Source organism: Cebus imitator, unplaced genomic scaffold (assembly GCF_001604975.1).
Source record: "Cebus imitator isolate Cc_AM_T3 unplaced genomic scaffold, Cebus_imitator-1.0 Scaffold80, whole genome shotgun sequence".
NCBI classification, from domain to species: Eukaryota; Metazoa; Chordata; class Mammalia; order Primates; family Cebidae; genus Cebus; species Cebus imitator.
Window position 1 is genome coordinate 5,809,804 of NW_016107395.1, and position 25,615 is coordinate 5,835,418.

A 25,615-nucleotide genomic window follows, 5' to 3' on the forward strand; every position below is an offset into this window, starting at 1 on the left:
TATGTAACTGTTTCTTCTCTTGAACTTATCAAAACTAGCAGAAGAAAGCCTAAGTAATATACTTTCTGGTGATCAGAGTTAGTTTGTTAAGACCTGAAGGATCTTGAGAACTTAGTAACTGACTCATGCTAACAGTCACTTTTGTCTTTTTTGAATAACGTGTAATACATATCAAAACCTATATTTGAAAAGATACTTACTGTTGCTCTGTCACTTGTGCCTATGCTAACTTGGGCAGATTTCATTACTTGTGAAATGTGTGGAATAACAGTTACTTGCTGGGGATACACTGAGAATCAAAGGGAAAAATGTATATATAACATTTCTGTTTTACTCCGTGACATATTGTAAGTGGTAAACAAATATTGGCATCATTTTCCTGATCCCAAAGCAATGTATTAGAAATAACTGATAAAAGCATGAAAAACAGGCTATCCTGAAGTTATTTTTGAAGGAAAAAATGTTTAATTTATTGCATGCTTGATGTTTAATTGTAAAATTTTGTGTCTACTGAAGTATTAGTGTTGAGGGCCACTGTCATGTGGAAAATGGAGAAACAGAGAAACCATCCAAACCTGGGACCTCTTTCAGAAAAGAACACTGTGTCCAAGTCCACAGTTGACATTCCAGAATTCTTTACCGTAAAACACTGAGGGAGTGATTTTGACATAGAAAATATTGAGATTAGGAGTTACCAACCTTCTGCCTTATGATATTAACTAAAATTTAAGGATACCCAGTTTTTTAAATATAGTATATTTAAAGGTGAATGGCTGTGTTGAAGATAAAATTTGCTGACCACATATTTCTACATAGAGCCAGTTCTGTGTGTTTTCTTTTTATATATTATTTTATAGTTGTATTTTGCTTTTCTTTTCATGAAGAAGATATAGAAGCAAGTCAAGTAAAAGGAAAATAGCTTTACTTCTATCTTAATAAATAGCATTATAATTAGTAACAATTAATTTCTTAAAAATTGAATTTCTAGCACCAAAAATAATTTAAATTTTTTTTTTTTTTTTTTGGCCACTTCAGCTCAAGTTGTTGATCCTAAAAGCAGTCTTTATAATTCTCTTTATATCTTCATTCTTCTACCATTTGAATTATCATATCCTGGTAATATTATAATTTAATAATTTAAATAAATTGTAATCATTATCACTTACTGTGATATAACTAGTCACAGTAAAGTTCTGGTAATTTCCTATGTGTATGTGATGCTGCCCTACATGTGAAAAATTTAGTATTATTCTAAATTAGCATCTTACTGATTTCTGTGTGTTTATTTTTATTTGATAAATGCATTTTCTACATAATAAATATAGTAACATTAGTTGAAATTGCCTTGGAATGGTGATAACAGAATTACCTTTGGATTGACAGAATCATGCAGACGTTTGTTACACAGCAGTGGAAACAGAGCAAAGAAAAATCCAATTGCCTGCACAATAAAAAGTTGTCAGAGAAGAAAGTGAAGTCTCCCCTGCATTTATTTTCTACTTTGCGCAGGTTGGTAACAGGCAACTTCATCATTATCTTACTAAATGCTGAGTGTGTGATATAGTTCGTGCTTACAGCATTCCTTCTATAGTAGCTTTCTTTATAACTTTGAAGAAAAGACTGAGTTAGATGCATTCCATCAAAAACATATTCATTTGTATGTCTTGAGTTTTTATTAATATTTATTTAACATTGGTTAAATTTTCTAAAATTAAATTCTTTGCTTTCTAATTACCTAGAGTTTTTCCTACCAAAATTAGTTTCATTACAGGGCTGTGGGATAGATAGGAGGGAAAAACATCTTAGAATCTTTCTTTTGCTTTTCAGGAAAAATGGGATTCAAGTCCCGTAATCATTCTGCACATACCTTTGGTTTCACTTTTGACTGAGTAGGCCATATTAGTATGAGGTGGTAGAACATTTATAGCACAGTCAGGTTGACTTGGAGCATGACAAGCATTCTTCGTGGTCTGCTATACCTGTGATTTGCCCTGTATTAATTCTTGTTCAATTTTGAAGGTCGCCAAGTTATCCTCCCCCTGGTTGTGGTAAAAGCAAATCCAAACTGAAATCTGAGCAGGATGGAATCTCCAAAACGCATAAGCTGCTGCGGAGGACTTGTTCCAGCACAGTGAAGACGGATGATGTGTGCGCCACAAAGTCACACAGGACCTTTGGCCGCTCCCTGTCCAGCGATCCCAGGGCTGAGCAGGCTATGACAATTAAATCGCACAAACTTTTGAACCGTCCCTGCCCTGCAGCTGTTAAGTCAGAGGAATGCCTCACTCTAAAGTCGCATAAACTATTGACTCGATCTTGTTCTGGAGATCCACGATGTGAGCACAACACAAACTTGAAGCCCCACAAACTGTTAAGCAGGTCTTACTCCAGTAATCTCAGAATGGAAGAATTGTATGGACTGAAAAATCACAAATTGCTCAGCAAGTCCTACTCCAGTGCCCCCAAGTCATCCAAAATGGAGCTTTTCAAGGAACCTAATGCAGAGGGCAGGAGGCTCTCTCTTACCTCAGGGCTTATTGGTATCCTAACACCATCTTCATCTTCATCTTCTCAGCCTGCTGTGCGTAAATATTTTCATCTTGAGTTCTTAAATGTTAGCTAAGGTGCAGTAGAATTTTTTTTTTTTTTCTTATAAGATCTGGTGGAGAAATGAAGCAAAACTTTGTTTTAATTTACCTTTTTTTTTTTCCTTTTTGGAAATTGTTTTACCTACCACATATTTGCAACTGGCATTGAAATGTCAGTTTTGATTCTGAAAAAAAAATAAATGTAGCTACTGATTTGAGGTCCAGCCCAAATTCTCATCATGGCAGCAAATGCTACTAAAAACAGAAGGAAGTGCATTGAATTCACAAAGTCTTTACTTATTAAACAAACATGTAATTTTAGTGTTCTATTAAGTAGGCGTATCTAATCGCTGGTCTTCTCACATGAGTAGTGGAGAACCACATTTTTTCTTGTGGATAAATTAAGAGCAACTTCCTTTCAATTATATGTAAGAGAACTTTGCTCATGCATGTGGCTACCTGTGGAGAGAGGCAGCATTTACCACTTTATCCCAGAGCCTCACTGAAAGTTGTTCTTGGTGTCCATTCTATACTGAAGTCACTTTATGCTGGAGCTGTTTTTGGGGAACGTGGGATCAGGAGATGACTTTAATAATTTTAGTCCTTATGATGGTATTTATCAAGAATAACTTATGCAAAATTTATCACTAGCATGATTGGCATGATAGCCAATTTTCATGCTAGTGGTAAATGCATAGACCTATCTTATGTATATTATTAATATATTCAAAATAATTGATGAAAAGTTTTGTTGCCTTTTGCTAAATATATATGTGTGTTTGTTGGGGTATGTGTTTAGCTCTAACCATTAATGTGTATTCACTCAGCAAGAGATGAAATTGCAAAAAATAAGATACTATTTTAGGAAAGTAATGTTATTCTTATATAGGTTTATTTCTAAATTTAAATTGTAAACTACACTGTCTATTGATTTTATGAAAATTTGAGTATGTTGTCAATTTCACATGAGCATCCTAGAAGCCCATTCCTACTCAAAGATAAGTTTTAAGGACATAGAGAAAATAATGTAGAACAATTACATAGTGGAATGTTTCCCATGTTAATTTCATCCAAGAAAGATCATTTCAGATATCCTGTGAAAGAAAATGCCTTAATGACCTCTTATATGGCTAAGCATAATACGTAGTTTTCTATTATGACACTTTCAGTAGCTATCTAATATTTCTTTGGAGGAATAATTGTATCTGATTGTAAAATAAGATTGAAGTTCCCTAATAAAGAGAGATGAGCATTTGCTGATTAGTAACAGAGGAAATGAGGTTTTTTTTTTTTTGATCATGTAAAGGTGCCAGTCATTTTTGCTAGAAGATCAGCAACTAAGAATGCTATTCATTTACTGTAGGCAAAAATTGCATTGGTAAAGGTAGAAAAGGGTATTTATAATAGAGTGAATAAAAACATTTTTAAATCTTGATGTCATCACCAATGACTCAATTCATATTTCATGTGATCTTAGATCACTTTTGTATTCACTATTGCAAAGAGTAAAAGACTGTGATTTATACATCTTTTAATTAAAAAAATTGCGTTTTTTTTTACTTTGCTTTTTACAGCCAAATGGTGCAAAATGCATTCCAATACGAGACCGCGGCTTCCTGGTGCAGGTATGAGCCAAAACTCTATCCATTGTAGAAATATTTTGGTTCTTACTGGGTTTTTAAATCATGTATGAGCTTGACTTATTTTTCCTTACTGTTTTATTCAGACAATTGAGTTTGCTGAACAGCGGATCCCTGTATTGAATGAATACTGTGTGGTTTGTGATGAGCCACATGTGTTTCAAAATGGCCCTATGCTTAGGGTAAGTTCTTATTGATAGAATGTTAGTGTTGGTTTAGAATATGGAAATATAGAAAAGGTTTGAAATACAAAAATCAGTAAATATATGCAGTTTAAAGCAAATACTCTTTATTGAGCAGATTATTTACATGTAATTTTGACAAAATGAATTAGTATTCTAGTCTGTGAAAGAGCAGTTAGTTTGATATTAGGAAAACGTTTCTTACTATATTTTTTACATATGTTTCTCTAACAGCTGTTTATCCATCTATACCCGTATAACATTAAGCATCTTGAATTGTGGAATTTAGAAGAACTAGTGTTTACAAGGATGCTTAGGCGGTGTTCCTTCAAAACTCCACAATTTAAGATGCTTAATACAGAAAGGAGAGTCTAGGCCCTCTGCCAGTTAAGAGAGGTACATAGTAGTAGAGAGAGGATCAGAATCAAGATTTCCAAAAATGCTAACATCCTGACACATTTGGGACATTATCAAGGGAGTGTGAAAATAAGATTCAGTTTATACATGCATTTTGGGGAGAACTATTCAATTTTAAAATGATTTTTTTGCAATTTTTTATTGTTAAAATTTAACATATAAGTCACTACATAAAATATACAATTCAGTGGTTTTTCATATATTCACAATATTATATAACCATTACCGCTATTTAATTCCAGATAGTGGAATTTTCATTACCACAAAAAGAAATATCCTAACTTTTAGGAGTCACTCCCAATGTGTGCCTCCTATCATTTCCCGGCAATTAAGAATCTGTTTTCTGTGTCTATGGATTTGCCCATACTGGATATTTTACATGAATGAAATTGTACAATATGTGATCTTTTGTTTCTGACTTCTTTCACTTATTATAATGTTTTCAAGGCTCATCCATGTAGCATGTGTCAGTACTTTTATTTCTTTTTATGGCAGAATAATACATATTTTATAGATATACTGCATTTGTTTATCCATTCATTAGTTAATGGAATTGCTAGAACAAATGTTAACTCTGTTTAACTCTTTGAGGAACAGCCAAACCTGTTTCAACAGTGGCTGCAGAATTTTACATTTCCACTGGCAGCGTATGACAGTTCCAGTCCCTATACATCTCCCCCAAGTATCATTCTCCATTTATTAATATTGTTTATAGCCATGCTAGTATGTGTGAAGTCGTTTCTCATTGTGGTTTTCTTGTGCACTTCCCTAATGACTAACTAAATGATGCTAAAATATTTTGATTTTCTGCTAAAAGGATTTTGAGCATCTTTTCATGTGCTTATTGGCCATTTGTGTATCTTTGGAGAAATGTCTATTTAAACCCTTTTTCCATTTTTAAATTGGATTATTTGTATTCTTATGAATTGTAGGAGTTCTTTATGTATTCTGAATACTTTATCCACCTGGTAAGGATAAAGTATTCAGAATACATAATACTTTCTCCTGTTTTATGGTTTGTCATTTCATTTTCTTAATAGTATTCTTTGACACATAACAAGTTTTCAATTTTGGTGAAATCTTATTTATCATTTTTTTCTTTTGTTACTTGTGTTTTTGATGTTGCATCTAAAAAGTAATTGCCTAATTCAAAATCACACAGTACACTTATGTTTCCTTCTAAGAATTTTATAGTTTATGTCTTACATTTAAGTCACATTACTTTTTGAGCTAATTTTTATATATGGTGTTAGGTTGGAGTCCATAGTCATTCCTTTGCATGTAGAGACCCAGTTGTCTCAGCGCCATTCTTTGAAAAGACTATTTTTTCTCTAATGAATGATCTTGACACCCTTGTTGAAAATTATTTGACTATAGATGTTTTGGTTTATTTCTGGACTCTCAAGTCTTTCTCCACTGATCTGTATGTCTGTCCTTAGGCCAGTACCACATTGTCTTGATTAATGTTGCTTTACAGTAAGTTTGAAATCAAGAGACACAAATCCTCTTTGGTTTTCTTTTACAAGATTGCGTTGACTGTTTGGGGTCTCTTGCATTTCTATATCAGTTCTGTGGTTCACTTGTCCATTTCAGCAAAAAGACAGCTGGAATTTTGATAGGGTTGCATTGGAATTGTAAATCGGTTTGAAGACTATTGCCGTTGACCGTAGACTGAATGTGTCTCCCCAGAATTCATATGTTGAAATCCTAACTCCCACGTGATGATGTTAGGAGATGGGGCCTTTGAAAGGTGATTAGTTCACGGGGTGGTGCCTTCATGAACAGGAATAGTGCTTTTATAATAGAGCACAGAGCGCTCTCTGACTTCTCTACCATGAAAGAACACAGCGAGAAGATTAATTGGTGGCCTTACCGTCATCCTGGTCTATGAATCAGCAATGGGCCCTCACGAGGCACTGAATCTCCTGACACCTTTATCTTCCCAGCCTTCAAAACTGTAAGAAATAAATATTTGTTATGATAAGCCACCCAGCACCCAGCCTGGTATTTGATTATAGCAGCCTGAGTAGACCAAGCCATCATCTTAACGGTATTGACCTTTCCAATTCTTGTATACCAAATCGTTTTATTTATTTAGGCATTTAAAATTTTCTTTCAATGCTATTTTGTAGTTTTCAGTATTCAAGTCTTACACTTCTTCGGATGAGTTTGTTTTAAGCATTTTATTATTTTCGATGTTACTGTAAATTAAGTTGCTTTATTCCATTTTTAAATTGTTCTTTACTATTATATAGAAATAGAAGTTATTTTTGCATGTTAATCTTTTATCCTGCAACATTGCTGAACTTATTTATTAGCTCTATTATTTTTGGATTCTTTCATGTTTCTCTATATAAAATCACGTCATTTGCAAGTAGTTTCACTTTTCCTTTTTAATAAGGTTGCTGTTTATTACTTTTCCTTATCTAATGTACTTGACTGGAACCTTCAATACAAGATTGATTACAAGTGGCAAGAAAAGAAATTTTCATCTTGTGATTTAGAGGGAAAATGTTCAGTTTTTCACTATTAGTTGGGGATTTTTCTATTTTTTTCTTTTTTTTTTTTAAAGATGGAGTTTTGCTCTTGTTGTCCAGTCTAGAGTGCAAAGGCGCTGTCTTGGCTCACTGCAACCTCCGTCTCCCGGGTTCAAGCAATTCTCCTGCCTCAGCCTCCTGAGTAGCTGGGATTACAGGCATGTGCCACCACGCATCACTAATTTTGCATTTTTAGTGGAGACAGGGTTTCTCCATGTTGGTCAGGCTGGTCTCAAACTCCTGACCTCAGGTGAGTCCGCCTTGGCCTCTGAAAGTGCTGGAATTACAGGCATGAGCCACCATGCCTAGCCTGGAGATTTTTCATAGTTGCTCCTTATCAGGTTGACAAAAATCCATTTCTAGTCCTAGTTTGTTAGGTGGTTCTATAATCATGAAAACATTTTTGTCTGTTTTTGTTTTTCTGTGTCTCTTGATATTACTATGTTTTTCTTTTATTCTATTAATATGTTGTATTATGCTGATTTTTAAATATGTGCTAACAACTATATGGGCCTGGAGATTTCTATTTTAGATTTTTTTTGTTGGTGTTGTTGAGACAGGTGTCTTACTCTGTTGCTCAGGCTGGAGTGCAGTGGTGCAAACATGGGTCACATCAACTTCAACCTTCTGGGCTCAAGTGATACTCCTACTTCAGCCTCCTGAATAGCTGGGACTACATATGCATGCCACCATGCCCAGCTAATTTTTAAATTTTTTTGTAGAGATTGGGTCTTGCCATGTTGCCCAAGCTGGTCTTGAGCTCCTGGGCTCAAGGAATTCTCCTGCCTTAGCCTCCCAAAGTGCTAAGATTACAGGTGTGAGCCAACACACCTGGTGAAAAATTTGTAATTTATGAATTCGATTTCTTTATTAGTTATAGGGCTATTCAAATTATCTTTTTTATTTTGGGTGAAATGTGATAGTTTGTGCTTTTAGAGGAATTGGTCCATTTTGTCTCAGATGTCAAATTTATGTGAGTAATTTATTAGTGTATTCTTCTGTTATCCTTTTGATGTCTACAGAGTTTTAGTGCTACCCTTTGTTTCATTACTGATGTTGAACATTGGTATCATCCCTCTTTCTGTCAGCTCTGCTACAGGCTTGTGGATTTTATTTACCTTTTCAAAGAATAGATTCTTTGTTTCATTGAATTTCTCTATTTCTTCTTTCAAATTCATTTGTTCTTTCTTACCATTATGCAAGTGGAGGTATTGAAGGTTTGACTGTTTATTGTTGAATTGTTTGTTTTATCTTCAGTTCTTTCAGTATTTGATTCATGTATTTTGGGAAATCTATTGCTAGATGCATGCACGTTCATAAGTGTTTTATCTTCTTGGTATTTTGACTCTTCTTTCCTGTTTTCTCTGTCTCTAATAGCAATTTTTGTCTTCAAGTCTCATCTGATATTAGTGTAGCCATTGCAGCTCTCTATTGGTTATTATTTACATGGAATATCTTTTTCCATGCTTATGTTTTTAACCTATTAATGTCTTTAAAACTAAAATGAATCCCTTGTTGATGGAAAATTGTTGATACTCTTTTTAAATGCTTGCTAATCGTTGTACTTAAACATAATTACTAATAAGGAAAGTCTTCTGCTTTTTTGCTATTCATTTCCTATTTGTGTCATATCTGTTTTTGTTCCTCTGCTTCTCCCTTACTGCCTTCTTGTGTGTGTTTAATAGGTATTTTCTCGTGTACCATGTTGAAGTTTTTCAGTTTTTCTTAGGGACTGTTCTAGGGATTTCAATTAACATCCTAATTTCTAAAAATTGAGTTTGGATTAATACCAATTTTTTTTTTTTTTTTTAAATAAGAGGATGTTGCTCTGTCTTCTTGACTGGAGTGCAGTGGTACTGATCATAGTTCACTGAAGTCTCCAACTTCTGGGCTTAAGTGATTCTCCTGCCTGCCTCACCCTCTCATCTCTCATGTAACCAGGACTGGAGTTACAAGCGTCTATGCCTGACTAATCTTTAAAAAAGTTTTTTGTAGAGATGGGCTTTCATTATGTTGAGCAGGCTAAAGCCCTGGCCTCAAGCGGTTCTCCCTCTCCTTCCAAAGTATTGTGATTATAGGCATAAGCCACTGTACCAAGACTTAATAATATATAAAAACTTTGCTCCTGCATAGCTTCAACTCCACTCCCAGAGTGGAATTACATATAAATACTGTTATATATAAATATGTAAGTTATATCTTTATATTATGTGCTCATCAACATATATTTATGATTATTGCTTTATGCAGTTGTTTTCCAAACCAGAAACAAACAGGAAAAAGAAATTCAAAGTCAAATATACCAATGTATTATATATATGTTTAAAATATCAAAAACATATTTGCATGTAGTTCTTTATGTTTACCTGTATGCATGGTTACCTTTACCCAAGCTCTTTATCACTTTGTGAGGACTATGTAGTGTACTTTCTATTTTAATCTGAAGAACTCCCTTTATTATTTCCTGTGGGAAATCTCTGCTAATGATGAACTCTGTTGGTTTTTACCTGGGAATGTTTTAATTTCTCCTTTATTGTTTGAAGGATAATTATGCTGAATATAGAATCCTTGGTTGAAAATTTTTGTGTGTGGTGGAGGGGGATTTATGCTGTTTTCAGCATTTTTGAATATGTTATCCTGCTGCCTTTAGGTATTCATGTTTTCTGATGAAAAACGACCTATTTTCTTATTGAGGATTTCTTATTATGTGATGAATCACTTCTTTGGCTGCTTTCAAGATTTCTTCTTTGTCTTTGGTTTTTGGTATCTGGATTATGCTGTGGCTAATTACCTCTTTAAATTTATCCTATTTGTAGTTAATTGGGTTTCTTGGAAGTATAGATTAACTTTTTAAATAAAATTGAGATGTTTTAAGCCATGTTTATTCAAATATTCCTCTTGCAATTTTACTCTCCTTTTTCCTTCTGGAATTTAGCTTTATATATATATATGTTTGATGGTGCCCCATCAAACTCTTACACTTTGTTCACTTTTTTTTTGTTTTTTTGTTCTTGTTCCTCCTTAGATTAGATAATCTCAATGGAACTATCTCCAAGTTCACTGATTTTTTTTTTCTGCCTGCTCAAATCTGATTTTTTATTTCAGTTTTTGTACTTTTCAACTCCAAAATTTGTATTATTTTTATAAATTCTACATATTGATACCCTCTGTTTGTTAACATTGTCTTTCCTTCAGTTACTTAGATATGGTTTTCTTTAGCTCTTCAACATTTTAAGTACAGCCAATTTAAAGTTTTTGTCTAGTAAATTTAACATCTGTGCTTTCCTTGGGACCCTTCCTATTAGTTGCTTTTTTTTTTTTTTTTTGAGACAGAGTCTTGCTCTTTCGCCAGACTGGAGTGCAGTGGTGTGATCTTGGGTCACTGCAATCTCTACCTCCCAGGTTCAAGTGATTCTCCTGCCTCAGCCTCCCGAGTAGCTGGGATTACTGGAATGCACCACCACACCCAGATAGTTTTTTTGTATTTTCCTTAGAGACGGGGTTTCACCATGCTGGCCAGGATGGTCTTGGTCTCCTGACCTTGTGATCCACCTGTCTTAGTCTCCCAGAGTTCTGGGATTACGTGCGTGAGCCACTGTGCCTGGCCCTTATTAGTTGCTTCTTACCCTGTGTATAGGCCTTACTTTCTTGTTTCTTTGCATGCCTCTTATTTATTTATTTATTCATTTATATTGAAAACTGGACATTTTGAGTATGATAATGCTGGAACTCTGGGATTAAAATCTCAGCCAAACTGTTTTGGCAGGCTTTAGACTTCATTCCTGCTTGTACAGAGCCTTGAGATTAGCCAGAGGTGAGATTTACGGCCTTCGAACGTTTTTCTTGAGTGTGCACACAGTCATAGGCAACCATCTGGGCTTTTGGATTTCCAGGAATATATGTTAATTTTTCATAGTCCTTATCGACAGACATCTCTTTTCCTAATCCTTTCTTCTAAGCTTTTTGGTTATTCTGTTGTTTGTCTCAGTTGTTATCTGTTGCTTCATACAACTAAAACATTTACTAAAACATTTTCTGTAAATGTTTTCAATCCCCGCTCTAGGTAATGGATTAGTACTGGGTGAGTTCCAAGTCAGGCAGAAATAAAGACAAGTGTTTTCAGCTTGTCTTCCAGAGAACTATCAGACAGCTCTTTGTGAATCAGTTCCATTCTGCTCCTTCTAGTATTAGACATACGGACTATTGTTTTTAAGGCTACCTGAGCTGGTGAATGGAAGATTGGACTAGGGTGAATTTAACCCTTTTCCCATGTGTCTCAAACTTGTCAGCGGCGCATGCGGCTACAGCGTTTACCCCAAGATAACTTCGCCGTGAAATATCTTGCTTTTATTATAATTTCTGCATGGTTCTAGTATATCTACTTGGGAAAAAAAAGACATTATTTTACTTATAGCATTTTGGTTTTAGTGGTGGTATTTCCATTTGCAAAATATGGTAGTAATGCTTGATTGCTGAAAATGTCAAATCCTAAAGGCATACCATTTGTATGCGTTAATGTTAACATTGTTCTGGAACAGTCGTTGGCTGAGATTCATTTGATGAAGCTGATTTTTCGGAAATAGATTATTCTTGTGATTTGGACAATTCTGATGTTAGTTCTGTTTAGAAATAGCTTCAACAACAGTTTTTATATTTTATTTTGACATTGAAAATCAGATTTGCTTCAGCCTCAAAGAGCATGTTTATGTAGAATTAAATAAGTGCTGACAACGAGCTGCACTTTTTTTTTTTCCAAAACAGAAAAAGGGTTAAATGTCACAAGTTTTGCAGTTCTTACCAAGATTCAGCTGTTTGTCCTGAGTAAGTACTCCTTGGGTTGCTGCAAGTTTTTAAATTAATTTCCAGAATACCAGAAGAATTGACTCAGGCCATTTTTGTCAGTTCCTGTTAAAGATTTTATAGAGAAATGAAAGTCTCGGTTCCTCACTCATCCCTTTTTGCTGTTATCATTCCTTATTTCAAAGTTTTAAACAAGCAAGTACATTGTACTATATCTGCATAGTATTCAAGGTCCAGCTTTTGAGTTAAGAAATAATAACTTATTTATGTAGATAAATATGAAGATAATGATTGAGCTAATGTCATAGTTGGCGGAGGAAGAAGGTAATTGAGAGTTGTGTGCCAGGCACTATGGGTAGATATTTAGCATATTTTTTTTTAATTTGATCATGACAAAACTTGTGATTTAGGTACTTTTGCTTCCATGCTGCAAATAAAGAGACTAAGATTTATAGAAGTTAAGCAATTTGTTCAACACCAACCAGAATATATAGGTAGAAGCTTGGCTTTGAACCTAATCCTGTCTGACTTCAAAACTATATCACAAACACTCTGTTACACTTTTTAAAAGAAGCCTATCTTTGGCATATGTTTGAAAAGATAAAACACAAAACTTGGAAAGCAATAATTTTATTAGAAATTTTTTGTATGTCAATATTATACTTTTAAAAAACATTCCTTGTAGCCATTTAAGAATGCAATCATCTGTCAAATATTTTATTTTATTTGCTTAAGGGAAACAATCCATGTGCTATATTTTTGCCAGTCAACTTTTCTCTCAGGGATATAATGTTATTCTGAAACCTAAATCAACTAAATCAGCATTTAATTATGAAATTTTGTCATTTCCATGGATACAGGGAAATGTGTCCATATGATGAGAACAGGGAGAATTCTGCGGTCATCTCAACCTGCCCCACTTTGGTGCTGTGTTTTCACTTTGTCAGTGCTCACCTTGGTATTGATCTATTGCTTGCTCCATAGCAATGCCATTTCTACCACAAAAGATAATAGTAGTGTTATCAAAAGTAAATGCTTTTTGCATGTTTTTAAATGTAATCAGGGTGTTCAAAGTCTTTATGTGGATTCTCAAATGTAATCCTATTAATAACTCTTTGAGATATGTATTATTACTATCCTGACTTTATAGATGAGGAAAATAGTAATTTGTTCAGTGTTACTGTGCTAGTAAGTAATAGAAATAGGATTCTAATACGGACAGAATGGCACCAGGCAGAGGTTCTTCCTCTTGACTTGTGGACTTAAATTGACTACATTTATGTTTTGGAAATGTGCTACACAAATTGTTGGGAGTTCACTGTTTGTGGTTGAATTGTGGGCAATTCATTCCCATAGTAAGTAGTGGAAATTATAGTTGCTATTAGTATTCTTGGTGTCTCACTCCAAATTTTGTTTGACTGTATCTATAACTGCAGTAATGACTATTGCTGTCTTTCTCAAAGTAGCCGTGCTTTTACATAAGCAAGAGAGAAAGCATTTTCTAAATAAATGCAGATGATTATCAGATGGTTTATTGTTGCTGTGATACAGACTGATACCTAAGGAAATCAGAAAACTTTCTTAAATAAGATAAGTGACATAGGCAATCAGATCAGGAAATGAAAATTAAAGAAACTTCATGTTGAAAGGAAGAAAGGTAAACACAGGAAGAACTACCTCTTGATTCTGTGAAACAGATGTTTTACCTAAGTTGGTCCCCCTTATTTTTTTCTGTATGTTACTTATATTTACATTGCAATATATTGTGCAATAAATTTAAGAGTAGTGTATTAAAAATATATATAATTTCTTATGGGATATTAACCAACTAACTGATTCATTGACCATTACTCATTAGATATGACATATTACAGACTGCAATAAGTCCCAGAGACATAAAGAGGGTAAGTTATAACCCATTGGTGATTAAATATGTTAGATAAAACTCAGGTTTCTATTGAATTCTATGCCTGTTGTTTTAGAGATCCTTTTTAAATGCAGTCTGTGTCTTCAGTTGTTTTTGAAAAACAAAAAAACAAGGATTTATTGTCAGAAATGCCAGTTTGATCAGCCTCTAAATTCCTAATGCTCTTTTCTTTTAGTTAACACTCACCTTAATCACCTAAATTGTGGATCAGTACAATGGTGTGAGCTGCTGAACTCTGCTGCAGAAAACCATATGGTTGTGTTTCCTCACATGAAAGTTCCTGCAAAGCTGGGCTTCTGTCTTTGACACTTGGCAATCTTTCTGTGTGTCCTTGATTAATAGACTTTCTCATTTCACACATCAACATGTGATATGAGAATTACAATCTCATTCTCTTCTCCTATCATGTGAAATGTCCTGGATTACTTCCTCTGAGTGGTTTGATGAGGCATGAGATTCTAGTCTGCTGATTCCCAAATATGTTTGCACATGTCTGCCACCCACTTAGAATAATCCCCATTCTTACTGAAGCAAAGCCAACTGTGAAACCTGAGAATCTATATTTTTGTGTATCCAGTGGTAGACAGATGTTTGTAACTACACTTCTTATTTTCCAAGTAAAATTAACAACACTCAGTTATAATTTAGTCTAGTTGTAGGTGTTAACCAAAGAACAGCTGAGGCAGGTCTCAGTCAATAAAGATTTATTCAGCCAGGGTTGAGGATGGGAGATCCAGGGAGCTCACAAAAGTGTCTGTGACCCTTTCCCAAGGGGTTTTGGGAACTTCAATATTTAATGGGGAATTAGCAAGCAGGAGGGAACAAGAGGAGGGGTAAGCAGTGAGGCAAATGGTTACATTATTATGAGGCTCTGATAAGCTTCAGTAAATCTACATTTCACATGTGAAAAGAGGGAGTAGAGGATAAAGTTATGTATTAATCACAGGGTAGGCACAGGGATGTCTCCGGTCTTGATCCTTGCTCTTGCCCTGTGAAGATAGGCTGATAACTGACATTGTCAGGATGAATTTCAGCAGAATTTGGTTTTAGGGCTAGTTTATAGTGGGTAAGTCTTCTGAAAGATTCGGGGGGTTCAAGGAATTTCCTTATGAGGGAGGCGAGGCCATCTGAGTCGATGTGTGACCTTCTACTGTTGTGGAAACGTCTCATCGGTGAGGCTATGACACTGAGCTGTGAAATTACAGCTGTCAGTTTGGGAATAAAAGGAAAGCAGTGTGGCCTGACTCAGTTCCCAAGCTTCACTTTCCCTCTGGCATGGTGAGTTTGGGGTCTCAAGATTTGATTCTGTTTTCTTTCACAAAGACATCTCCCATGAAAATTCATGAGAAACTGAGCATGAGGATAAACCTAGGCGTATCTCGTTTTACCTTCTGAAACAGGTAGGTCTGCCTGTATTTAGACCTGACTTTAATATTTGAAGAATGGATGAAAAAGCACACCCTATTAAAACCCTCCCCCAACCCTCAACATGGAAGTTCAGATATCAACTTCTGAAATACTAAAATAAATATGCCAAAAAACTTTTAGCTCAAAAACATGATTTTTTAAAAATATATCCAAACTGACTGGAAGTTAGTTTTCATACTCAAACAACATCTTTAGTTGTACGAGACAAATAGAGACTACTGCGTGTTTAGGCCTAATTAGACCTGATCCTGTCCTACTGTGGATCTGCCTTAATTGCTGGTGGATTCTCTCTCTCTTAATGAACAGTACACCCTTCCTCTCCCTGAGTGTGTGTCTTGACCACAAACAGAACCCAAAGCATTGACTATAAACCTGTAAATACAGAGAAATAAAGGCTTGTAGGCTTGTGGTTCTAGAAGATACTCATATAATTTTTCTTACAATTTTTTCAATACCAGTTTTTAAATCAGGAATTTATATTTATTCTGCTTATTTCATTTTTAGTAAGAAAAAACACAGCAATAGTTTTAAACTGTGGATATACAAATAAAAATGCTACTTTATAGTATGTCTTAAAGAAGACTATTTTTTATTAAATACTTATCATTGTATACACATTGAATTAAGGCAGTAGAGATAGCTTCTCCAAGCTCCCTTATATTGTTAACATTTAAACAGCTTTCCATACCTCAGGGATATTTTTTAAATCTTATCTCACTTCTATTTTTAGCAACTTGAGAACTAGATATTTTTATTTCCATTTTATAGATAGGAAAATTGAACTGTGCCCATGTGCTCCAACAGGTGCAAACTCCACTTTTATCTGTTTCATATGCTGGACTTACGTGAAATGTTTTGTTTAAATAAAAAGATCATGGCAAAAAATATTTGAAAACCACTCACCTACACCATGCTTTTCTCCACATAAGTACATAGTTAGATTCTTTAGAGCTGTATTACTTCTATTACCAGTAGAGGATAATTTAAATTAATGGAAAACACAAATTTTCTAAAATACAATTAGGTTTAAAATATTCTTTGGGGCTTAAAACATTTTTTTAAACATGTTTTATTGCTTAAATTTAAATTGCTTTGATTCAAATAAAGTTAAAAATGTTTTTTTCTTAGTGGAAAACTTCTAAAATATACCTTATTTTATGCACATATATTAAATATGTTCCTCATACTTTTAAATCATGCCTAATGAGTATTCTAAAGCAAATATATGTGTGTTGATAATAGAGGTTTTACAGTCTAAATTAGAGAGGATAATTGCTTCAAGGCAATATACTATTAAGAATAGGTAGTATTTTACAAACTGAAGCTAATAGTTTTTTTGTAAACTCCGAATGAATTAATAAGTAATATAACACTTGGTTTTATTTACTACATACTTTGTATTAAGTTATGTACAATAAAACATGGCAATACACTTAACTGATAATAACTCTTAAAATGACTATGTGCTATTTTGAATTGATGCTAGCATTTTCTGTGTAAATAACATAGTCATAGTAGAATTTGTCAGGGTGGAGGATTGGGTGGGAATAGGATAAGGTTAGTCCTACTATATATAACTACTTTTGTGTCTTTAAGGAGGAATGATTCAGTTTCTCTTTCTTGAATAAGATGTTCCTTCTGTGAGCGAAAGAGACATGTAATCACTTAATATAATTTGAGAAGTTTCTTTTAGCGCAGCATCTTGTGCTGACACTTTGAACTTCTCGGAAATAAAGTGTGGGTAAATAAGGAAAAGGGAGGATTACTACTCTACAAAAAAATAAATATACACATGCCTCAAAACTAAAGTGATTTATGACTTACATCTTAAATACTGCTGCACCTTCTAGTAAAAATGAGCAAGAGATACAGAATTGTTATTTTGTAAATTTACCAGCATTTACTTAGTATGGTGCATGGTATATAAATTAATCACATTATGACCTTCGTAGTTGCTGTGTTAGAAAGGAAAGGTAAAATTATTTTTGTAAAAACATATTGCATACTTTTACTTCTCGTTTTGTAGTATGATGGCAAAATGTTTTGGTTTTTGTTTCTTAAAAGCAGGTTTTCTAAGATGCCTGATTTTTGTCCGATTTCCTTCTTCAAACTATTGGAGAAGCAGAATATACCTAGCAATCTGCTTTACACACTTGAGTATGGAAAGAGGGTTACTTTCAACCAAAAACATCAAAGAAAGAAAAGTGTTTCCATAAAGTAATCAAATCATAGCTTCATTCTGAAGAATGCAGGCATATTATTTAAAATAATGAGTCAGTTGACAAGTCAATGAAGTTGATTTAGAGCTTTCAAGATTTGAATATAAACAATCAGGGTTGGGGACATTGAAACAAATATGCAGAAAAAGCCATCATAAAAAGCACCGAAATTTTGCTTATTTGTTATTCATGATAGAAAATAGAGAGGTCTGGGTGAAATTGCCAAAAGTGAGCTGCAACAAAGCCAGAAAAGATTGGTGACAAAGTGTGTTGTAGAGATTTATAAGAATAACTGTGTCTACCGCATTTTTCCTTTGCTTTGCAATTTTTCCTGGATTGAAAACTACTTAAACTTTCAATCTCGAATAGTAAGATATCTTATTTCATTTTATTTCCATTGTTTAAAACAACAATTTGGTGCTGAATTGTGTCTATTGTTATATTCCCTGGAATGTGTGTATTTATGTATTTGCACACACAAAAATATACATATTTAGATGATCACAAAGTGTAGTTCAAGATTCAGACAAAAACTAAATGAGCCTTTGGGATTGATGGATTTTAATCACATAAAAGTGATGGTTATTCTATCAGAGTGTTATTAAAAAACAAACTGCCCATTGTGTATTGTTTACTTCCTCAATAGCTGGTAAATGAATAAATTCCCAGGGCCTTTTATGATATTCAAGGTTTATCTTCTCCTTTGGTTCTTGTTTGGGTACTGTTTATTATATTCAAGCACCAGAATAGCATTTGACACTAGTAAATATGCAGTAAATGGTTGCCACTCTTATTTCAGATCCTACCATGATCTAAGCCCCAGAAAATGAACAAAAGAAGCAATCTGATATCCATGGGGAAAATTGAGGATAAAGCATATACATATGTAAACACACAAAAAAAATTGAAGATTATTTAAAATAAACACTCAACTTAAAGGAAAAGTAGTAGAAATTGAAGTTTGCTCTGTGTATATCTAAATATATATTGTAGAGTGTATAGCTTAAGTCTAGATGAAGAACTTTCTCTACTTCCTCTCATGGTTCTGAAGTTTCTGAAAATGGCATCAAACTGCACTTTCAAGTCTGACAAAGGAAATATATCAATTCATTTTTTTTTTCTTTAAAATTCTCTTTGGAGCAACATCAACCAGAAACCTTTGTAATTGGTCAAGCTTTCTTTCTATAAAACCACGCATATGCACCCATTCTGAACATAAAGGATGTTCAGAATGAGGCCATACGTCCCCACTGGTTAAGCAGTAGACCAGTTGGCCTCTGAAAGAAGTGAGCATAGGAGCAATGGCACTGACAAATGCCTTTTGTCTGCTGTGCAGAGGCACCGTGGATTGCATCGTGTTAGGCTTCATCAGTTACCTAATGCAATGTAACTTGGGAGATAAGATAAATCAGAGGGATGACACCATATTAGATTTGAAAGATGAGAGCTCTTCCAAAGTAATTGCAGAGTGTATAAACGCTGTTGACTTCAGGAGGTTATTGAAGTCAAAAGTATTTGTAACAAAACGAGTCTTTCAAGAGCTGGTAGCAAGTAAACAGAATCCTGCTTTTTTTTTTTTTTTTTTTTTTTTCCAAACAAAATTTCCTAAGAAAAGGTGGAATTCTCCTTTGTATGTTTGTTTTATAGAGCTTTCATATTTAAGCTCATTTATTATTATATTACCAGCTTAGGTATTTACATTTTCTATGCATCTCATGTGCAAATGTATATTAAAGCACAGGAGATAAATTTTACTATTTAAGAATGTTTTTATCTATTGCTAAATTGTTCTGAGTGTAAGTGTCTAAAACTAACTGAAAAGGATTTTTTAAATAATATTTATGACTATATTAGCAAATAATATTTGTGACTCTATATTAGCAAATGACTCTTTTTTAATTGTTACCTAAATTTAACAAATTGTTTCTTATTAAAGTGGTATTATTTCCTTTTTAAAAAACACTAAAACTTTGCATTTTCTATTTATTATATGAAATGTCATGAATTTAATTTTGAAATTGAGAGTTTGAAAAAAGTTTTGTAATTGATTCTCTTTTCTTTTGTAGCCTACTGTGTGTGAACGGGAGCTGTGTGTGTTTGCTTTTCAAACCCTGGGAGTAATGAATGAAGCTGCTGATGAAATAGCAACTGGAGCTCAGGTAGTAACATAGGATGCTAATTATTTCTTATTTTGCTTTGAAAAATTGTTCCAGTCCACTAGTTATCTTCATTCTGCTATTCTTTGGAGGAAATTTTTGATAACTTCTTGTTAAGTGGCAAACTGGCATTTGATATTTTTTAAATATAAACTAAATGTTCTCTCATTATCTAATGTGTGTTTTGTCATTTTGCAATTGCCAGGGAGAGAAATTAAACCAAGTTTCTATTGTAAGAAAAATAATTGTAATTTCTTCTTACATGGTGGAGATATTGAAAACCTCATGCATGCTTTACGTAAAATTTATTCGTAAAGATATAGTGCTATAAAATGGAAGCCAATTTATTTTTAAAACTTAGGTGAAAAGATAAGAGGCCCAATATGTAATAAAAAGAGAACATTCAATTTTACAGTAGCAGGGTTTATGAGATAGGAAGAAAAGCAATCCATCAAAATTTCAAGATATTTTTCCCCCTTAGAGAACGTGACTAAGCTACTAATTCATCTGTAAGAAAAAAAAAATCAAAGAAAACCTCTAAAAATTAATGAACGTTAATTAAGAGAGTCTAGACCAACCACATACAGAAACATATTATATGCTGTACTATAACGTTTTAACAAAATATAGTATTGGCAAAGAGTGGTATGGCAGATCAATGGCCCCCAAAATGGATCAGATTATAAATAATTTAATATATGTTAAAGTAGGTATCACCTCCTCACTTACTAAAGGATTGTTTAATAAGTGAAGTGGAAACAAATGTCCTGTAACAGGGGATTGAATTGGTTTAGCACTTTACCTTACAGTGTGTGTAAAAACAAATTCCAGATAGCTTAATGAATACCTAGTTTAAAAAAAATTATATACCAATACAAACTATAGGACAGTAAAATGGAGCATATACAACATGAGGCAGTGCATCAGGCTTATGAAGGCACAACAGTTAAGTAATACAGATGATACCCTAGAGCTTAGGAATGTGTATATCCCTGAGCCTCATCATTTCACTGATTAAAACTGTGATGCATCCACCTGATGAAATATTTAGGGCAATATTTTTCATATAATTGAAGTATAAATAAAAAACAAATACAAACAGCAGAAATTTAGTTTTATGTGATGTGAAAAAAATCATGTTTATTCCATGATTAAAATAAACTTCTAAACTATAGCTTTGTATTCCCTGCCCCCAACACCCCCAACATGCACACATTTGCATTTTAAAGGCTCTGACTGTCCCTAAAACTAAGACAATAGCTAACCTATACTTAGAGGGTTACTAAAATGCGTCTGACCATGGAGAGTTTTTTTCTTTTTCATCCTTCTTTTTTAAACCTGAAAGGTTTTCTTGTCCCTTGGAAATAATATTGCTAAAAGGAAAAAAAAGGCACTTTAATATATGTGATATTTATAGCTATGTAAAAATATTAAAACCTTACAAGGATATGTTGTATAAATATACACACGTGTATATTTATATAAATTTATGTATATGCATGTATATCAAAAATTCTTCAATCAGTATACTTAAAAATTTGACATTTTACTGTATGCAAGTTTCCCTTTAAAAAAGAAATAAAAGGCTAGAAATAGTAAATGATCAATTAGAAGGAAAAGTTAATATGCTAACAATATGGTATGTCGATAGAATAATAGTTGGCTTTTTAAAATCGTTGTTACATCTTAAAATTAATGGTTTTGAATAGAAACAAATTTTAAATTATATAATGATAGATACAAAGCACAAGTATTTGATCAGCTCAAATTAGTGATTTAATTCTAAAGATCAATATCCAACAATCAGAAAGTTTAATAAGTCTACTCCAAAGACAGCATTTTTTCACACTTTATTTCTTAAAACATGTTCCCCAGTATTCTGGTCATAATTCTAAAGATTAAAACAAAAAGAAACCACGTCAGTAGTCTCATTGCCTCAGTTTACCCCCACATTTTGAAGTGGTGCTCTGGGGTCTGCGAAGACATTCCTCAGGACCGCTGCAGAGGACTAACCTGAACAACAATGTCCTGTGGTCCAAACAGGACAGAATACTTCAACAGAATAGTTCCATTTTATTTGTTTAGATATTGGGCTCTCAGCTAAGATTTTTTTTTAAATTACTCTTGCAATGTTGGACAATGATTGGTTTATAATTCTGAGTCCTCATCTTTTTTAGACTACATTGTAGGCTGTTCCTGTAGGTGCCTTTCATAGTCACATGGACTTTCAGTCAATAGAAGACTAACGACTAATGACTAAATGTTTCTCATTTGCAAGAGCTTGGTGGCCTTTCTTTCATGTCTGAAAGGGGTGTGGGTGGGGAGGGTTGCTCTGCAACTTGAACTGTAGATAATGTAATGAATGTCCTTTGGAGGCACCAGATTCTGTAAATTTACAGACCTTTTTACCTTCGCTCATCAAATGTCCTAATTTTTTTTTACTTAAACTTAGTATTTCTTTGCATTTCCATACTAAGTATCTTAGTCAACCTCCAAATTGCTTCTTCAATTACATTATTCAGTCAAAGAAGGCAGATATATGAGTGTAACTTGTTGCCTAAGGCATGCATTATATATACTAAGATACTATTTAGAATCTTTAATTTTAAATTTTGGGAGTGAGGAAATATATTATTTGGTCCAAAAAAAAAAAAAAAAAGAAGTCATAGTTGTATGCTCGCTTTTATATTTTATTTTCTTTTAATTCTTTTTGTTCCCCCTAAAAGAGTCTCATTCTGTCACCCAGGCCAGAGTGTATTGGTGTGATCTCAGCTCATTGTAACCTCTGCCTCCTGAGTACAAGCGATTCTCCTATCTCAGCCTCTGTAGTAGCTGGTATGATAGGCACACGCCATTGCACCCAGCTAATTTTTATATTTTTTTTGTAGAGATGGATTGGCCGTGTTGGCCAGGCTGGTCTTGAACTCCTGACCTCAAGGGATCCTCCCACCTCAGCCTCCCGAAGTGCTTAGATTACAGGCATGAGCCACCATACCCAGCCTCTCTTACATTTTTATTTATTATTTATTTATTTTTGAGATAGGGTCTCACTGTGTTGTCCAAGCTGGTCTTGAACTCCTGGGCTCAAGTGATCCTCCTGCCTCAGCTTCCCAAAGTGCTGGGATTACAGGTGTGAGTCACCACACCCAGCCTTTTATTTTTTAAAGTGGATGTTTTAGTCCATGAAATATTTAGAAAAATTAAGATATGCAAAGGAATATAAATCCAAATTGTATTATAAATGTTTTTCTTCTTAAAAAGTTTAATGCTAGTTTCTTTAACAGATAAACCATAAAATCACAGCAGCTTAACATGGTAGCATTTTGTCATTCACACACTCCAGTTAGAATGTTTGATGCGCCGCTTTCTGTGTGGTGACTGGGGAAACTGGACCCCTTCCATCATGTGGCCCTGCTGTCTTTACTATATGGCATATAGTAGAGAAAGTGAGGAAGGCATTCCTTTTTTCAAATCAGGTCAGCCCCTTTCCACTGATCATCTGTTGAAAGCCAGTCATAAGACTTTATTCAGATCAGATGCAAAAGTGGAAACATCCCATGCTGAGCAGCTGCTTCCAAGCATTAGCTCTTTGTCCTGGAAGTGAGCAGGGAGTTTGAAACTTTGGTGCATGCCATGTAATTGTGCCACAGTAGTTACACTTTTTAAATTAAAGTTAGGCTAAGACATACATTAACAGAAATATTCTACCAATTACATTTATTACCCATTATTACATTATAATTTACTTCAATACACTAGTAAAAATATTGCTCAGAATTACAATGGACTTTTATAAAGCTTCAATTGCATAGTAGGACATCATTTTTAAAGGGTTTTAGTGAGAGTGTATCCATCTGTGCCATTCCCCTTCTCCCTACAAGGTCTCAGAAAAGGCTGTGTTATCTTACTGATTCTTCTTTGTCAGGAGTTCTTGTTTGGGTTTTCATTAGAGAACAGATAATGCCGAAAACAATCTGTATTGGGGTTAATGTGCATCTCTAGGGTAGGAGGAATGTGAGTGTGGGAGAGGAAAACAAAAATGAGGGTGTTATGTCCTTATGTTTACTGCTTGGAATATAACTTCTCACACACACACACACACACACACACACACACACACACACACACACACACACACATAGTATGCATGTATTTATATACACACACATAAATAATGTGTCAGGAACATTAGCTGTTTACATTCTAATGTTTTCTGAGTGTGCCTTGTGGATATGCATGTCTGTGTACTCAGGGCATGTTATGTCTGGTGCCTTGTGTGTTGATTGCTAATTATTCTAGGTCACTGGAAATTCTGGATGCTGTGATTGGGTGGGTGTGTTTTGTGAGTACCCATGCAACATAGTGAGCCCTATGTTATTAGTCACAATACTCTTCTCTTCAAAGCAGGGTAATAAAAAATTGGCCCACTCTTACTGTGCATTTTTTGAATGCCTGTCTAAAAACTGTCTAGAAATAGCTTTCCTTTCAAAGATATATGTATATATATTTAAAATCTGCTGCTTCCTCATTAAGTCACTTGTATTCACACTGTAGATAAGTCTGTTCAGGTTAACTCCCATTATTTAGACAGTATCAATTTTCTTTATTAGGTGTCCAGAATGTATTTTTTTGAGGACTGGAAAGGGGAGCTACGCTTTAAGACTGCTATGTAGTACTACCTCTTAGTAGATTGTGCAGACGAATCATAACGTAGGAATCTAGCCATTATCTTTAGCCAATCAAAGGTCATTGGTGGCATTTGACAGAGGAGAATAGGAAGAGGTCAGATGATGTCAGGCAGTTTGCTTCCTGGAGTATGCCAAAGTCTTTTCCTGCACATGGGGCTTCCTAAACCTGCTACAGTTTCTCCCCAGGTGGTCACATGTCTCCTTCCTGGACCCCACACAGGTCTCTGTTGAGATTCACCACCTTTCCTAGCCACTCTAAAACAGTGCCCCCGTCTGCATTATTCTCTAGGGCCTACTTTAATTTTTTTATAACATTTAACAGTACCAGGAATCCTACAGAATCATCTCTTGTTTAACTGATATTTTATTGTGTATCTTCTCCCTTAGAATGTAAAGTTCACCAGAGCAGGGACTTGTCTGTCTTGTGCCTTGTCTTCCCATAGGGCCTAGAACAATGCTAGCATATAATGTGTGCCCTTGAAAACGAGATACTAACTTGTGAGTAATGAGAGGCAGCACATGTTTGTTATTTTAAATTGATGGTCAAGTTTGGTCAAACGTACTCTCAAGTCTTGAATTACTCATTTGAGAGATTGGTAGAGCCCTGGATCCTCCTTATTAACTTCTGCTACCGTGAGAGGAAGAAACAACGACAAAGCACTGGATGAAACTTGAAGAGTAGTAACTGTCTTATGTGTATATTTCAAGGTGGTAGATCTACTAGTATCCATGTGTAGGTCTGCATTGGAATCGCCTAGAAAAGTTGTGATTTTCGAGCCATATCCTTCTGTGGTAGATCCTAATGATCCTCAGATGTTGGCCTTCAACCCCAGGGTAAGTTGTTATCCTGGCACATCAATCACAAAATTTTCTTTAACAATAACAACAAAATTGAGATTGTAGCCTCATTGGGTTTCCTCTTTCTATCTAAATCTCTATCTCATCAAGCATGTTCATGACTATTTTCATTTCATCATATATTTTTGGGGATTCGACTTATGTAAACTCATTTTAATTTTAAAGATCATGGGTA

The 25,615-nt window shown here is 34.3% G+C and overlaps 1 protein-coding gene across 2 annotated transcripts in view; it reads left to right on the forward strand.

The window, feature by feature from the left end:
* Positions 1 to 25,615, forward strand: part of PARP8 (poly(ADP-ribose) polymerase family member 8) — a 186,554-nt gene that overhangs the window by 135,269 nt on the left and 25,670 nt on the right. For both annotated transcript variants that reach the window (XM_017533191.2, XM_017533192.2), the window contains exons 12-17: positions 1,384 to 1,509; positions 2,020 to 2,581; positions 4,163 to 4,213; positions 4,315 to 4,410; positions 19,805 to 19,897; positions 25,291 to 25,416. In XM_017533191.2, the coding sequence (XP_017388680.1) occupies positions 1,384 to 1,509; positions 2,020 to 2,581; positions 4,163 to 4,213; positions 4,315 to 4,410; positions 19,805 to 19,897; positions 25,291 to 25,416 (1,054 nt within the window). The remainder of the gene's footprint in view (positions 1 to 1,383; positions 1,510 to 2,019; positions 2,582 to 4,162; positions 4,214 to 4,314; positions 4,411 to 19,804; positions 19,898 to 25,290; positions 25,417 to 25,615) is intronic.